This window comes from Theileria annulata, chromosome 2, assembly GCF_000003225.4.
Source record: "Theileria annulata chromosome 2, complete sequence, *** SEQUENCING IN PROGRESS ***".
In the NCBI taxonomy this organism is placed as follows: domain Eukaryota; phylum Apicomplexa; class Aconoidasida; order Piroplasmida; family Theileriidae; genus Theileria; species Theileria annulata.
In genome coordinates, this window is record NC_011099.1 from 222,292 (window position 1) to 239,245 (window position 16,954).

General features: G+C 28.6%; 7 protein-coding genes across 7 annotated transcripts, besides 3 other annotated features; 1 reads left to right on the forward strand and 6 right to left on the reverse strand.

Moving 5' to 3' along the window:
• Positions 1-23: 23 nt before the first annotated feature.
• Positions 24-2,233, reverse strand: TA15585 (NADPH dependent oxidoreductase, putative; the record flags this gene model as incomplete). The annotated part of the gene is made up of 2 exons (XM_946750.1): positions 24-1,613; positions 2,006-2,233. The coding sequence occupies 2 exons, from the start codon at positions 2,231-2,233 to the stop codon at positions 24-26; spliced, it is 1,818 nt and encodes a 605-aa protein (XP_951843.1).
• Positions 2,234-2,465: 232 nt separating this feature from the next.
• On the reverse strand, positions 2,466-8,895 carry TA15580 (uncharacterized protein; the record flags this gene model as incomplete). The annotated part of the gene is made up of 2 exons (XM_946751.1): positions 2,466-7,686; positions 8,399-8,895. The coding sequence occupies 2 exons, from the start codon at positions 8,893-8,895 to the stop codon at positions 2,466-2,468; spliced, it is 5,718 nt and encodes a 1,905-aa protein (XP_951844.1).
• Positions 6,891-6,959: a sequence feature (2 probable transmembrane helices predicted for TA15580 by TMHMM2.0 at aa 292-314 and 409-431).
• Positions 7,242-7,310: a sequence feature (2 probable transmembrane helices predicted for TA15580 by TMHMM2.0 at aa 292-314 and 409-431).
• A 1,430-nt stretch (positions 8,896-10,325) lies between the features above and the next one.
• On the forward strand, positions 10,326-11,083 carry TA15573 (uncharacterized protein; the record flags this gene model as incomplete). Its single annotated transcript, XM_946752.1, has 2 exons — positions 10,326-10,532; positions 10,736-11,083. The coding sequence occupies 2 exons, from the start codon at positions 10,326-10,328 to the stop codon at positions 11,081-11,083; spliced, it is 555 nt and encodes a 184-aa protein (XP_951845.1).
• Positions 11,084-11,702: 619 nt separating this feature from the next.
• TA15570 (uncharacterized protein) lies at positions 11,703-12,302 on the reverse strand (the record flags this gene model as incomplete). The annotated part of the gene is made up of 1 exon (XM_946753.1): positions 11,703-12,302. One exon carries the CDS (start codon positions 12,300-12,302, stop codon positions 11,703-11,705), a length of 600 nt encoding a protein of 199 aa, XP_951846.1.
• Positions 12,252-12,302: a sequence feature (Signal peptide predicted for TA15570 by SignalP 2.0 HMM (Signal peptide probability 1.000, signal anchor probability 0.000) with cleavage site probability 0.956 between residues 17 and 18).
• Positions 12,303-13,023: 721 nt separating this feature from the next.
• TA15565 (uncharacterized protein) lies at positions 13,024-13,668 on the reverse strand (the record flags this gene model as incomplete). Its single annotated transcript, XM_946754.1, has 3 exons — positions 13,024-13,400; positions 13,452-13,562; positions 13,596-13,668. 3 exons carry the CDS (start codon positions 13,666-13,668, stop codon positions 13,024-13,026), a joined length of 561 nt encoding a protein of 186 aa, XP_951847.1.
• Positions 13,669-14,139: 471 nt separating this feature from the next.
• Positions 14,140-14,892, reverse strand: TA15560 (uncharacterized protein; the record flags this gene model as incomplete). The annotated part of the gene is made up of 1 exon (XM_946755.1): positions 14,140-14,892. One exon carries the CDS (start codon positions 14,890-14,892, stop codon positions 14,140-14,142), a length of 753 nt encoding a protein of 250 aa, XP_951848.1.
• Positions 14,893-15,077: 185 nt separating this feature from the next.
• On the reverse strand, positions 15,078-16,760 carry TA15555 (uncharacterized protein; the record flags this gene model as incomplete). Its single annotated transcript, XM_946756.1, has 2 exons — positions 15,078-15,829; positions 16,001-16,760. 2 exons carry the CDS (start codon positions 16,758-16,760, stop codon positions 15,078-15,080), a joined length of 1,512 nt encoding a protein of 503 aa, XP_951849.1.
• Between the last annotated feature and the right edge of the window lie 194 nt (positions 16,761-16,954).

Here is a 16,954-nt window from a genome sequence, read left to right on the forward strand (position 1 = left end):
GGATGTAAATAAGATGTAGATAATTAAATGAAATGATGTAATTTGAAATAATTTAAGATATCATTATTGAAATAATGAAATTGTTTAAAAATAATTTTAATTTGATTGGAAAGTTGTATAGAATTAAGAATTATATTTGATAAATCACCTTTACAATTATTTATTATCCAACCATTTCCAAATATTCTTTTATTATCTATTAATTTTATTAATTCCACATTACTCTTATTATTATATCCTATACATTTTATTAATATATTACTATCCAATTTTTTTACAGCAGCAATATGAGTACTAGGATTTTCTACAGTAGCAGCATTAAGATTTTCTTCAAGAGCAGCAAATTGTCCGATAGGATTTTCTCTAGTGGCAGCAATAAGATTTTCTATAGTAGAATTATTAGCAGCAAATTGTGTATTAGGATTTTCTTGAGTATGAGTATATAGAATAGAATTAATAATATTATTATTATTAATAATTTTAATAATTTTTGTATTAAATTTAAAATCAATTATACATTTATTTTTTTTCAAATCTAAATTATTATTTTCCAAATCTTCCAAATTTTGATCAATTGTATTTAAATTATTGATTGAATTAAATAATTTTAATTTTTTTATTATTTTACGATTTTTTATATTATTTTCTAAATTATTTATTAAATTTATTAAATTATCTTGTAAATTATGTTGTATATGAAAATTATTATTGAAAATTAATTGTAATTCATTATTAGTAAATTTAGAATTAATTAATGAATTCCGTCCAAAAATTGTAATTTTATTAATATTTAAATTTTTTATAAAATATTTAAATTTTGGATTTATTTCTAAATTTTCCAATTCCTCTTCACTTTTTGTTAACATACGAATTATATCCAAACTTACATTACCATTACCAATTATTGATATATTCACTTTTTTTAATCCTATCAAATATTCCATATATTCTTCTATTGTAACTGTAGAAACAGGAGTAATAATAGGAGCAGCAAGTTTGGTAGGATTTTTCTCCGTAACGGTGCTTGCTCCAACAGTACTAGTACTCTCAGTAGTAGAATTACTGGAGTGAGATTCGAACCTAGTACCTTCAGGTCCAGTAAGTACTTTAGGTGCAGCAATATTATTTTCTTCAGTTACGGTGGTTGGTCCAATAGTAGTAGTACTAGTAGTACCTACAGTAGTAATACCCTTAGAATTAGTATCCTTACTATCCAAGGAAAAAGTACTCGACTCCCTGGTTTTAGTTACAGCAGCAATTTCATTCAGATTTTTCTCACCAGTACACTCTGTGGCTGTAAAATTAGCTCCCTTTCCCGAGGTACACTCCGTAAGGGTAGAATTAGCTCCCTTTCCCTCAGTAGTACTTACTTTAGGTGCAGCAATATAATTTTCTTCAGTAGTAGTATTATATTTGTTAATATGAAAAATGGGTAAATTATGATAAATTGTATTATTAATTGGGAAATGATTATAAAAGTGTATAAGATTTAAACTATTGAAGACACCAATTTGTTCATTTAATATTTGATATTCATTACAATCTTCACAACCACAACATATAAATATTGCATTATAATATTCCAATAATTTCTCTAATTTCAAATCTTTTCCCTATAAATCCGTTACGGTGCTACGTTACGGTGCTTGGTCAAGCAGTAACTAAAGTACTCCCCAGAGGGGTGTAACTAAGTACTAACTAGTCCCCGTAAGGGGTAATTAACTACTATATATAACTAAAGGAATCCTAAGAGTAAGTAGACCCCTTTCAGGGGCTGGTAATTGGCTGTGTACCAGTCACCGTAACAGAGACTATATACCTCTTAACTACCTAGAAGATCTACTAACTACTACTTAGAAGATCTAAAATAACTCCTTAGACTACTACTTAACTACTTAAAAGTGTCTAAATAACTGTCTAACTACTGTACTTAGACTACTGGTACTAAGGATACTGAAGATATAATTACTATTGTAAATAATTATATAGTAATGTTGTAAGATACAATATGTATATTGGTAAAAAAACGATAATGATGATTAATTAATAATTGATAAGAATTATTTTTAATATTGATTTTATCAGGTGCTACACCGTTTTTAAATAATCCTAAAAGTTGTTTAGATTTTTCAAAAAAATCAATTTTACAATTCTTTATATTTTTACTCAAATATTTACCCAAATATAATCCTGATGGACCTGTACCAATTATACCAAATTTCACATATCTCATATAAAATTTTAATTATCAACAAAAAATTATAATTATTAATTATTTTAACAAATATTTTACAAAATTAATTTAATTTAACAAAATTTTAATTATTTTAACAAATATTTAATATTAACAATAATTTATTTTATAATATATAAAATTGGAATCTTAATTATTAAATAATATAATATAAATTTATATATTAAAAATATAATAATTTATATATATAAATATATATGTGTATATAATATTAGATTAAAGAATGTTGTGGGAAAATAGTAATTTGATGTTTTGGTAAATTAAGATTAAGATTAAAATTAATATTAGGTAAATATAAATGTCCTAATTTAATTGGTATTAATATAAAATTAATATTAAAAAATGTATTTTTAGATAATTTTATATTATTTAATATTAATCCTTCTATTAACCAATTTTCATTTTTTTCTATTTTATAACTTATTTTCATATCTTTATTTAATCTTATTCTTATATTTATTTTCATATACTTATTTATATATCCATAATATGGTATATTCATTATATATTCCATTCTTATATTATTATTCTCTATTATACCTTTTATACCCTTAATATCCTTAATACTATTAATACTAGTATCAATATTACCCTTAGTACATTCTATAGGCATAAAATTAGCTCTCTTTCCCTTAGTTACGGTGCTTGCTCTAAGGGTATCCTTAGTAACGGCTCTGTTAAGAGGATGAATAGTATCTGCTTGACCAAGCACCGTAACGGGTTGAATAATTTTAATATTGTTAATAAAATGTTTTATAGAATTAGAAATATATAAATTAGTACCAGAATTATAATTACGTGAAATAGTAAATGTATTATTAATTCTATTTAAATATATTTTATATATTAATTCTTCTGATAATTCTTCTAATGATGATTTAAATTTTCTATACATTTTATAATATACTTTTATTTCTATTTTTTCTTCCGAATCGGGGTCAGGTCCACCAACAGAAGTATCCTCACTCAGACCAGCAGTACCTCCAAAAGGGGTTCGCTCACTACCCTCACCAACTCCCTTAGTATCCATAGAAAAAGTATCTGACTCCCCAGTTTTAGTTACAACAGCAATTTCATTAGGAATTTTCTCCTCAGTTACGGTGCTTGCTCCAATGGTACACTCTATAGCTGTAGAATTAGCTCCCTTTCCAGGGGTACACTCGGTGGCTGTAAAATTAGCTCCCTTTCCAGGGGTAAAATGAGTAGGAATATTATCCTCAGTTAAGGTGCTTGCTCCAATGGTACTAATAAGCTTAGTATTAGTGGTACTATTACTATTGGTAGTACTATCTACAGTAGTAATACCAGTATCCTCAGTAGTACTAACCTCAGTACCATTACTGGCTGTTGGAGCATTACTGGCCGTGTGACCAAGCACCGTACCGGAGGAATTATCTAATAATTTAATAATTTGATGAATATTAATTTTATAAGAAGAATTGAAATTTAATAATAAATTATTAGTAGATAAAATTTTATTATTAACTAAAATTTTATTAATTTTTATTAAATGTTTAAAATTTATACATAAATTTATTATCTCATCAAATAATTCTACATCAAATATTTCTGTTAATATTATTTCATAATTTTTTATATACAATTTTTCATTATTTATCACTTTTTTTTCCAATAATTCTTCCGACATTTCCAACATTTCCAATAATTCTTCATTTTTCACATTTTTTTCCAATAATTCTTCATTTTTTTCATTTTTTTCATTAATTTCATTAATTTTCTTATAATTTGATAATTTATTTAATTTTTGTTGAAATAATTGTATATTGAATAATTTAATATTATTAGAAATAATATCATTAGAAATTATATATAAACATAATAATAATTTATTTTTAAATTTTGGTAATTTTATTTCATTTATAAATAAATTATTCAAATTTTCATTATCCAAATTATTTTTTTGATTAATTAATTTATTTTTTATTGGTATATTTATTTCTTTTATTTTATTATCTATATTTATTATTATTATTTCTTTTATTATTATTCCTTTTAATATTATTTTCATTAATAATTCTTTTATGGTGTCTCCCGTTACGGTGACTGGTCCTACGGCAGCCCCGAAAGAGGCTTCCTTATCCCCGAAAGGGGTTTCCATAGTATTAGTATCCTTAGAATTATTACCTGACTCCCCAGTTTTAGTTACAACAGCAATTTCATTAGGAATTTTCTCCGTAGTACACTCCATAGGCATAGAATTAGCTCCCTTTCCGGTAGTACACTCCATAGCTGTAAAATTAGCTCCCTTTCCAGGGGTACACTCTGTACCTGTAGAATTAGCTCCCTTTCCAGGGGTAGTACTGTTTGGTGGACCAGTCACCGTAACGGGTTTAATAAATAATATGTGAAGAAAATTTTTACAAAATTTATGTAATATAATTTCTTCATTATTTATATTATAATTTTTTTTATTAAATATATGTTCATATTCATCACAATTATATATTTTCATATCTATACCTATTTCATCTAATTTATCTAATTCTTCCATTACGGTGTCTTCCGTTACGGTGCTTGCTCCAACGGCACCAGTTCCCACATCTACAGCCCCGAAAGGGGTTTCCTCAGTATCCCTAATATCCTCAGTACGAACTCCCTCAGAAAAAGTACTTGACCCCCCAGATCTAGTTACAGCAGCAATTTCATTAATATTTTTTTCCTCAATAATATTACCACTAGTATTAATAGTATCAATAGTATCTTCTATAGTATCACTAGTACTAATACTTATATTATCTTCAAATTCAGTAATATTATCCTCCATTACGGTGCTTGCTCCAACTGTAGTAATAACATCACTATCCCTAGTAGTAGATCCCTTAATACCATCAGCTACTTTAGTAGCAGCAAATTGGGTAGTGGAATTTTCTTCAGTAGTGTCAGGTTCCTCAGTACCAATAGTATCCTTAGGAGGAGGAATAGTATCTGTTGTACCTGACACCGTAACGGAAGTAATAAATTTATAATAAAAAGAATTATAAAGATAATTGGAATCAATATAAGTAAAATTTAAAAATAAATCTTTATAATTAATAAGATTTGATAATATAAAATATTTTATACAATTATTTATTATATTATTTTTATAATTATTTATATTATTTAGTTCTATATATAATTTTTTTTCTAATTTTATTATTTCCTCCATAACGGAGTGAGGTTCAAGGCAGCCAACTTCCTCACCAACTCCCCCCGAAGGGGTCTTACTTATCTCTACAGTATCCTTACTATCCTTAATAACCTTACCAGTAATATCCTTAGTAAAAGTACTCGACTCCCCAGTTTTAGTTACAACAGCAATTTCATTCAGAATTTTCTCACTAGTACACTCCATAAGGGTAGAATTAGCTCCCTTTCCGGTAGTACACTTGGTACCTGTAGAATTAGCTCCCTTTCCCGGAATACACTCCATAAGGGTAAAATTAGCTCCCTTTCCCATAGTACTAAAAGTGTCATTAGCTCTCTTTCCGGGGGTACTAGTACTGTTTGGTGGACCAGTCACCGTAACGGAAGTATTAGATTGAAGAAATTGTATATTAAATGATAATTGTATTATTATATTATAAATATTATTAATATAATTTATAAATTCATCTTCCTTAATATCATCTACAGTATCCTCATCAACCTCAAAAGGGGTTTCCTCAGTATCCTTAGTATCCTTAGTATTAACTCCCTCTCCCTTAGTATTAGTATCCTTAATATCTACGGAAAAAGTACCTGACTCCCCAGATTTAGTTACAACAGCAATTTTATTAGGATTTTTCTCCTCAGTTACGGTGTCAGGTTCAACTATACTATCAAGCTCAGTATCCTCAGTATCAGTAGTATCCTCAGTATCAGTAGTATCTTCAGTATCTGTGAGACCAGACCCCGTAATGGAAGTAATAATATTATTGTATGATAAAAATTTATATAATAATAAATATATAAATGATATATATTTATATGTATTTATTATATATTTATCTTCTTCTATACCAGTAGTACCAGTACCAGTAGTAGTAGTAGTATCCCTAGCTCCCTTAGTACCAGTACCAATAGTACCCTTAGTACCAATAGTATCCTTAGTACCAATAGTATCCTTAGTACTAGTATGAATATTAATATTATATTGTTTTAATATATTTAATATTAATATATTATCCGTTAAGGTATCTAATTCATCAAAAGTATCCGACTCCCTAGAATTAGTTACAGCAGCAATAGTATTAGGAATTTTCTCACTAGTACACTTGGTACCCATAGAATTAGCTCCCTTTCCTGTAGTACACTCCATAGCTGTAAAATTAGCTCCCTTTCCGGGAGTACCCATAGTACACTCGGTGGCTGTAAAATTAGCTCCCTTTCCCGTGGTAGTAGTATTGTTTGGTGGACCAGTCACCGTAACGGAAGAATTAATATAATGATTAATAAAAATAATAATTTCAAATAAAATAATAATTATATTATTATTATTTAAATTTTCCAATACAATATCATTTATACCATTCAATTGTATATTATTTGGTACTGAGGGTACTGAGGTTACAGTTGGTACAGTTGGTACAGTTGGTACAGTTGGTACTGTTGTTATGGTTGGTATAAAATTGTTAATAAAATTGAAAATAAAATTATTTGGTATAAAATTATTAAGTAAAAAGAAAATAAAATTGAAAAGAAATAATGTAATTAAATAAATAATTTTATTATTTAAATTATATTTTATTATTAATAATTGTTTATATAATATAAATTTCTTTATTTCATAATTTGTTAAATTTTTTATACTATTATTATTTATTATATTATTTATAATGGTATTTATTCTTAAGATTAGAGTGTCTATATCCTTAGTAACAGTAGGTACATTAGGAGCAGCAAGAATAGTAGAATTTTCTTCCGTAACGGTGCTTGCTCCAATGGTACCAATATCCTCAATATCCTTACTACCAGTAGTATTCTTAGTATCCTCAGTAGTAGTTGTAGCCGTGGTACTAGACACCGTAACGGAAGAAAAAATAGGATTATAAAATAAAATTTCATAAAAAATTAAATAATCCATTAATAATTTTAATTTATAAAATATATTCAACCAATCTTCATATAATTTTATATAATCAAATATTTTTTTCTCCATTACGGTGTCCGTTACGGTGCTTGCTCCAACGGTACCAGATTCCTCACTATCCTTACTACCAGCCCCTAAAGGGGCTTCCTTAGTACCAGTTTCCTCAGTAACAGTACTTAATCCCCTAGTATTAATATCCTCAATATCCTTAATAACCTTATCATTAGTATCCTCAGAAAAAGTACTTGACTCCCCAGATCTAGTTACAGCAGCAATTTCATTAGGAATTTTCTCACCAGTTACGGTGCTTGGTCCAATGATAAACTTGGTGGCTGTAGAATTAGCTCCCTTTCGAGGAGTACTATTAGAAGTTGAAGTAAGTACGTTAGGAGCAGCAATTTTATTTTCTTCGGTGGAATTAGACACCGTAACGGAAGACCCCGTAATGGGTTTAATAAGATTAATTAATAAATAAAGATAACGTTTATTAATATTAATAATAATATATTTCTTTATTAATTTCTCCAATAATATTATATTCTCATCTTCTTTTATTTCTCCTTCTATATTATTATTATTACCTAATAACTAGCTACTAATACCTAAAATAAGCCTTAAATAGGCTTAAATACCTAAAATAGCCCTTATATAGCTAAATAGGCTTAGATAGGTTTAGATAGGCTTAATAGGCCTTAAATACCTAAATACCCTAAAATAACCCTTATATAGCCTAAAATACCTTAAATACCTAAAATAACCCTTATATAGCTAAATAGGCTAAAATACCTAATATAGGCTAAAATAGGCCTAAAATACCTAATATAGCTTAACTACCTAAAATACCTAAAATACCTTAAATACCTAAAATACCTAAAATACCTTAAATACCTAAAATAACCCTTATATAGCTAAATAGGCTAAAATAACCCTTAAATACCTAATATACCTAAAATAACCCTTAAATACCTAATATACCTAACTACTTAATAGCCTTAAATACTATAGACTACTATAATACTATAATTAACTATTGTCTACTCATAATTACATAACTACAATAATTATATAACTACAATAATAATAAGATACGTGATGTAAGAAATAATTTGATAATACGATTGTGTAGATGTAATTTATGTAAATGATTTTTAATTTTATTATAGAATTTGTTATTAATATTTTCCATAAGAATAATAATAAGAAATTCTTCATTAAATTTATTATTCAAACGTTTGTTAAGAAATTTATTAAATTCTTCATTAGTTATTTCATTTTCAATATTCTTCATCAAATATATATATAAATATGGTTTTTCTGTTAATAATTCAACTTCATTTCCATTTACATTGTTATTTTTGTTATTTATATTTATATATTTACATTTTATAAATTTTTTTATTTTTTTCTCTTCAGTTACGGTGCTTGGTCCAAATGTACCACTAGCTCCCTTTCCAGGAGTACCAATATCCTTAGTAGTACACTTCATAGCTGTAAAATTAGCTCCCTTTCCCGTAGTACACTTGGTAACCATAAAATTAGCTCCCTTTCCAGAGGTACACTTGGTAACCATAAAATTAGCTCCCTTTCCCGTTAGACCAGGACCAGGTACAACTGTTGCTGTTGGACCTGACCCCGTAACGGAGGAATTAATTAATAAATTTTCAAGTTTAATATTACGTGTTAATGTAATTTGAAAATTATCAATTCGTGTTAAAATCTTTTCAATAATATCCCAAATATTTTGTGGATCTAAAAAATATATATAGTAGTTAAGGGTATAAGGAGTATTTAAGGGGTAGTTAAGAGTAGTTAAGGGTTATTTAAGTAGTTAAGGGTTATTTAAGTAGTTAAGGGATATTTAAGTAGTTAAGGGATATTTAAGTAGTTAAGGGATATTAAAGGAGTAGTTAAGTAGTTTAGGTGCAGCAATTTGGGTGGTGGAATTTTCCACAGTAACGGAGCTTGCTATAATAGTACTAAATAACCAACTAGTCCTCTTAAGTATATAACTAAGTACTCCCCGTAAGGGGATGAATAGCTCCCCTTCGAGGCTTGGTACAACAGTATAGTAAATACTATAACTAACCAAAAAACTACTCAAGGGGATTAAATAACTAAAGTAGGAGTAAATAACTGTATAATTAAAGGAATCCCCTTAAGGTACTCCTGTTTCGGGGATGTTGGTGACTGTGTGACCAAGCACCGTAACGGAAGAATAAATACCTTCATATGAAATTGGTATAAATGGTGAATTTACTGTCATTTTGTATTAAATAATATAAATATTTTACAAATTAATTTTTTTAAAAACAATTTTAATTATTTTACAACTTTAGAATCTTAGAATAATTTTACAACTTTAGAATAATTTTAATTATTTTATTATTTTACAATTTTTAACAATAATTTTAATAATTTTAATTATTTTACAACAATTTTAGAATAATTTAACAATTTGAGTACTGTAGTATTGTAGAATCTTATTTTACAACAATGTATAATAATATTACAATATATAAATAAATAATTTTAATAAAAAATAAATTTAATTATTAACAATTTAAAAAGTTTAATTTAATTTTTATTTTAAGAAAAAATAATATAATTTTTTTTTTGGATTCCAATATTGGGATATTAGATCTTAAAATTATTAAATATGACTTTACCACATTTAATTAAATAAATTTATGCTTAAAATTAAAATATATTTAATTAATTTATTATTTATTAAATTTATTAATTCATTTTTATATAATTTTAATAATAAATATTATTTTAATACACATTTTTATTATAATTTATTATTACAAGGTAAAAAATTAAATTTTAATTAAAAAATAAATTAATTAATTTAAAATTATAATTTAATTAAATTAATTTTAAAAAAATTTGAATGTGTAAAAAAATTTTAAAATTTGTAGAAAAATTATTTTTTTAGATGAATTTGGTATTAGAATACCGAAATTTCATAAAAATGATGAAATTATAAAGAAACAATTAATGTATTATGGACCTGAAATACCTGAAGAACTTTGGATTAAACCACAAAAACCAATTGGTTTTTTTGGTAAAAATAATTGTATCCAATTATTCCTTTACGGTGCTTGCTCCAGCAGCTCCAATAACCACTACTTAGTTATCTCCTTAAGGAGCTCCCTAACCCCTGAAAGGGGTCTCCTTAGTTATACAGTTATATACCTTACCGTAGTTCTTTAGTTATATATCTACTGTAGTTAGTACCCTTAGTATTAGTATCCACGGAAAAAGTACCTGACTCCCCAGTTTTAGTTACAACAGCAATTTCATTAATATTTTTCTCACTAGTACACTCCATAGCTGTAAAATTAGCTCCCTTTCCCAGGGTTCCTTAGTTATTACGGGGTACCCTAGGGGAGTAGTTAGTTATATAGAACCCCCTCTGGGGGTACTGTTTGACCAAGCACCGTAACGGATGTATAGTATCACCAGAAGGAAAATATATGAAATCAAGAAGAGCAATAGTAATAAGAGCAAGAAGAAGGAAATATTTGAAGACGATATATTATTTTGTACGTAGAAAATATAAAGAATATATTAAAAATTCACGAAACATTAGTGAACTTATGTATTGGAAATATAAACTTGATTCTTTACCTAAAGATTCTTCATCAACTAAATTTCATCATTATTGTCCTATTTCTGGTACGTTACGGTGCTTGCAACAGCTGTACCCCCAAAGGGGTTTCTTTAGCTATATAGCCCCTCCGGGGCTCCCTTAGTTATACAGTTATTTAGCTCTCTTTCCCATATTACACTCTGTACCCATAGATTTAGCTCCCTTTCCAGGGGGTACTTAGTTATATAGTAATTCCTTAGTTACTGCTTGACCAAGCACCGTAACGAGACACCGTAACTGATTTATAGGTCGATTTAGAGCATATTATAGTTTTTTTGGTTTAGGAAGACATTTCTTAAGAGAATATGTTAATATGGGATATATTCCAGGTGTTAAACCAGCTAATTGGTAATCTAATCTTAATCTCATTACAATATATAATATATACCATATATGTATAGTAATAGTAATAAGAGTAGTCAGTATACACTAGTGTATATACATACAAGTATATAAGGGTATTAGGACTATTAGGAGTACTAAAGTAGTATGGTAGTCTACTACAGTACAGTACTTAAGTAGTAGTGGCACTACCTACTTAGGTACTAGGGCTATTCAGGTACTTAAGGCTACGTTAGGTACTCTAGTAGCCTTAAGTATACTATGTACTCTATGTAATATATATTTTATGGTATAGGACTAAAATTATGTGGTTACAAAGTATTAAACAAAGTCCCGTTTGTTTAATACCAAACGATTTGTTAAAACTTAAATTAATTAGATTAGGCAGCAACAAGGGCAGCGCCATGAGCGCCAAGACCATCCTTGGCACTAGCACCAGCATGTTTAGCATGTGCAGCATGTGCAGCCAAAGCATGGACAAGTGGATGAGCAGGAAGACCATCAAATGCAGGAAGTCCTTCGACTAATCCATGAGCAGCAACTACAAAGGCTGCCATACCAAGAACACCAGCGGCGGTACCATCAGCGGCGAATTTAAGGAATAAGTGATGTGAACCTACAGCTGGGTGGAAAAGTTCCAAGTGGACAAACTTCTCAGATTCCTTGTTACCTACAAAGTGCAAGTCAAGAAGTACTTCACCAGCGGCAGCCTTCCAAACAGCATGTGATCCACATGCTACCTCATCAACCTTACCATGTACTGGTCTAACCCATGTGAAGAAATGACCTGCCTTTTCAAAGGTCTTGTGAAGGAATACAGTGTCGGGAAGAGTTCCGAGTGGACATTTGCCGGCTGCAACAGTGGCTGTAGTACCTTCACCATGCTTTCCAAAAAGGACAAAGCCTAATGGTTTTAAGTCCAATTTTGCGGCATGAAGACCAGATGCCAAAGCAAGTAAAGCTAATATCACAAACTTCATCTCTGACTAATAAATAGTTGTCTTAAGTCGTTAGCTCTAGCAACAAAGTGAATATAGTGATGGAGTCTAGGTCATATCCCTTTACCCATGGGGTACGTCATATTCATATTCATTCCCCACTAAGAGTAATTGGAGTATCTTATGTGGTAACTGATATCTAGCTAGGCTAGTCTACAAGATTGAAATTACCAGATATTTTGACTCAATATAAATATATAAATGGATGTACTATATATTAGATAGAATGTGTATGGTATCAGGTCTTAAATCACCATGTCTTAATACAGCAAGAATTGATTCAGTCCGTGGATGGGAGTGTTATTTAGACCATAAGGGAGAGTCTATTCTTGACTTGTTTTCCCGAGGTATTCTAAGACTATTGAGGCTATTATGGCTATTATGTATTACTATAGTATATAGACTATACACTAGTGTATACTAAGGGTATTATACGTATATAATGGTATTATAGGTACTTTAGATAACCGTAGGTATATTAGTATGTGTATACTCGTGAATTAGGGTTTTTAATAATAATTACTATAACTATAGTAAGTAGTCTAAGAGATAGTTAAGACTAGTTAAAGGGTAATTAGAGCCTAATGAGCCAAATTTAGGAGTTAAGTAGGGAATAATTAACTACTAAACAAAACTAATATAGTACTCTTAACTACCTAAGACTTGCTGTACTACTACTAAAAACTCAATAGATACCCCCTATCTATAGTATATATTGATATATAAGATTAAAAAGAAATTGTACAGCATTATTATAATGTGTTTTAGGTAAGATATATTTAGCAAATTGTTTAACTCGATCTGGTGCATTTAATACAGCAAATGAATTATTTAACATTTGCATAATTTCAATATCATTGTTCCCATCACCAACGAAATAAATCATATCATTATCTAAATGATAATAATCCATTAAACATTTGACTCCAGAACATTTCGAAGTATTTGGTGGTACGATTTCAACAAATAATTCATATAATGTAAAATTTCCTATATGATCTATGCCATTTGTAAATGGTCCAAATTCCACTTCAAATTTACCAAAATATATCATTAAGATTTTCTTCTCAATTAATTCTTCTGGTAATATAATTATATTATTTGTATAATCATAGAATAAATATAATTTACTTGTAACAAAGTATGGATCTGATAAACAATAAAATCCATTCAAATCATGAAATAGAAAATAATTTTCCAACTTATTCTCCAATATATATTTTATTAATTTTTCCATATATTCTTTAGTAAAATAATTATATTTTATTATATTACCATTTATATCATATACTATTGCACCATTATTATATATACCTGGATATCCTTTATAATTTGAATATTTCAACATTATTTCTTTAAAACCATCAAATTTACTTTCAAATGAACGGCCTATAATCACGTTACGGTGTGAGGTCAAACTACTCCCCTTAAGGAGTAACTAATCCTGGAGGGATATAACTAACTACTAAGCCCCGAAGGGACTAACTAAAGTAATCCCCGTAAGGGGACTAAGAACTAACTACTATATAACTAAGGGTATAACTAACTAGCCCTAATACCTAATTAACTCCCTTAAGTATATAACTAAGGAACTAACTAGACCCTGGGAAAGGGAGCTAAATAACACTTTTGATACTCCTCGAAAGGGAGCTAATTCTATGGGTATGAAGTGTAATAGGGAAAGGGAGCTAACTACAGGTATGGAGTGTACTATAACTAACTACTATATATAACTATATAACTAAAGGTATAACTAAGGAACTATATAGAAGACCCCTTACGGGGCTACTACTGGTGGCTATGGTGGCCGTGGGACCAGTCACCGTAACGCAGTACCTGTACAAAAAAATGGAATAAAATTATTATTTCTTAAATATTCAAATGATTTAATATTTTCAATCATTTTCTTGGAATTATGTATTAAAAATGTACGATCCAAATCTACAGCAAAATATTTCGGTTTCATTTTAGGAATAAAATTTTCTATATTCGAATTTAATGTCCAACGTTCCATTTCACTTTCATTTCTTGGTAATATTTCACTTAATTTATTTATTTCATTATATAATATATCATTATCTATTTGTATCCATTTTCCCGTTACGGTGCTTGCTCCAACGGTACCAGTAGTTTCCTCACCAACAGCCCCAAAAGGGGCTTCCTTATCCCCGAAATGGACTTCGTTAGTATTAGTATCCTCAGTACTATTATTAGTATTAGTATTAGTATCCTTAGTAACAGTAGTACTTACAGTACCAGGTACAGGTGTACTATCCGTAGGACCAGTCACCGTAACGGAAGAATTAACTTTAGAAAAATATAAACGTTTATGTTTATTATTAGAAAATAAAATAATAAGTTGTAATAAAGTAATTTGTTTAGAATTATGATAACAATAAAGAAATTTACAATAATTATCATTAGATTGCCAAATAATAATATTATTATCACGAATTGTTAATAATTTATTCTCTTCATTTGATATATATATTTCCATTGGTACATTAGACCAATAATGTTTACAACAATTCAATTTCTCTAAACGATCCAATTTCGATATATCCAATTCCATTTTTCAACAAATTTCCAACAAATTCAACAAATTTAACAAATTTTTTACTAATTTAACAATTTTTAACCAATTTAACAATTTTATACAATATTTAGTTAATAGTTAGTAAATAATAAGTTAAATAGATTCTTGGGTAATTATTAGATTTAAATTTAAAATATTAAATTATTTAATTTATTTAAAAATTATTCTGTATCTGTTTTATCTTCATCATATAAGTCATAATGTCCTTCTGATTCTACTTCTGATTCCATTTCTACTTCTACTAATTCTGGTGACATTTGTTCCAAAGGTTCATTTATTTTAGTTCCAGTAGATTCTAATTGTTCAATTATATTAGGTACAATTGGATCCATTAGACCAGGTGTATCCACATTACCAGATGATTCTACTTGTTCAAGTGTTCCAGGTCCAACTGGGTCAGATCCAACAGGGTCCATTAGACCAGCTAACTCAGGTCCAAGTGACTGTGTATAACCAGCTAACTCAGGATCCATAGTTTCTGGATTTAATTGTTGTTGTATTAAATTGTCAAGAAAAGCATCTAAAAGTTCACTTAAATTTGGTGCCAATCCACCAAATTGGTCTATTCCATCACCAGACTGTTCTATTCCTTGACCAAATTGGTCTATTCCCTGACCAAACTGGTCTATTCCCTCACCCATTTGTCCCATTCCTTGACCTAATTCTTGTTGTATTTGTAGGTCAATTTCTTCCATATCTTCAAGAATTTTTTGATCAATATCTTGTTCCATTTGTTCATTAATTGGTAGAGTACTGATTCTAAAATAACCTGCGTATTGACTCAGATCCATTCCCAAATCTTGTTCATTATCTCCTGAATCATCTAATCCTTCGCCTTCATGTTGAACCATTTCATAATTTATATCTTCTTCTTCACCTTCTCCTTGGTTAACTTCATCTCCTTCACTTTCATCTATAGAATTATTAACTATAGTAGTCTACAGTAGTTAAGGGTAAATAAGACTATTTAGGTAGTTAAGGCCTATTTAGGTAGTTAAGGCCTATTTAGGTAGTTAAGGCCCATTAAGGCTAATTGAGCCTATTAACTACTTAAAGCTATCTAAGCCTATTTAAGAGTAATTACTTGGTGAATTTCCTTCTTGTTCTGGTATGTTTGGTACAAATTCTTGTAATCCTCCTATCATTCCTTGTATTCCTTCTTGATTCATTTCTCCTAATGCTATATCTACTGCTCCTATAGCAGCCGGTCCAAGTATTTCATCACCTCCACCACCATTTCCGTCATCTCCTCCTTCATCTGAGTTACCACCATCTCCACCACCAAATCCACCTCCTCCATTATCACCTCCATCTCCTCCTTCGTCTCCATCATCTCCATCATCGTCATCACCGTCACTATCACTATCTTCACCTTCATCTTCATCTATTGGATCAGAATTATCAAACATATTGAATCCTCTGGGATTGAGTGATGGATGTGAATTGGCAAGTAATCTTAAAAGTGTATTAACAGTAGTTAGAGCTGGTGCCATTCTACCAAGTACTGGTGGACCATGAATAGGTAAATAAAATCTGAAGTAAAGATCTGAAAGACTTTGAGTAATGATACGTATATAGATAAAACTATGTGTTCCATTATTAGTTGTAACTATCTTTAAACAACTTGTATTATTCCTCTGGAATAACATGGTGTCACCATGTCTAACAGAGTTAATAAAATGAGTATCAAGAGGAGCTAAAATGAAATATTGTATAGTATGGAATGTTACAAGTGTACTTTTTACTCCAGGCATATTCACTGCTTGAAGTAAATCTATATCAATTGGATCAATACAATTAATTGATCCTATAATAAATATTATTAATTTCCAAATTTTCATCATCATTCAATATTTTATTCATTTAATTTAAATTATTTTAATTTAAATTATTTTAATTATTATTTTAATTATTATTTTAATTATTATTTTAATTATTATTTAATTTTTATGAATTTGATTAGATTTGATGAAATTTATTTTCTCGTTATATAAATTGATTTATTAAATTTTAATAGATTTTATTTTAATTAATTTTT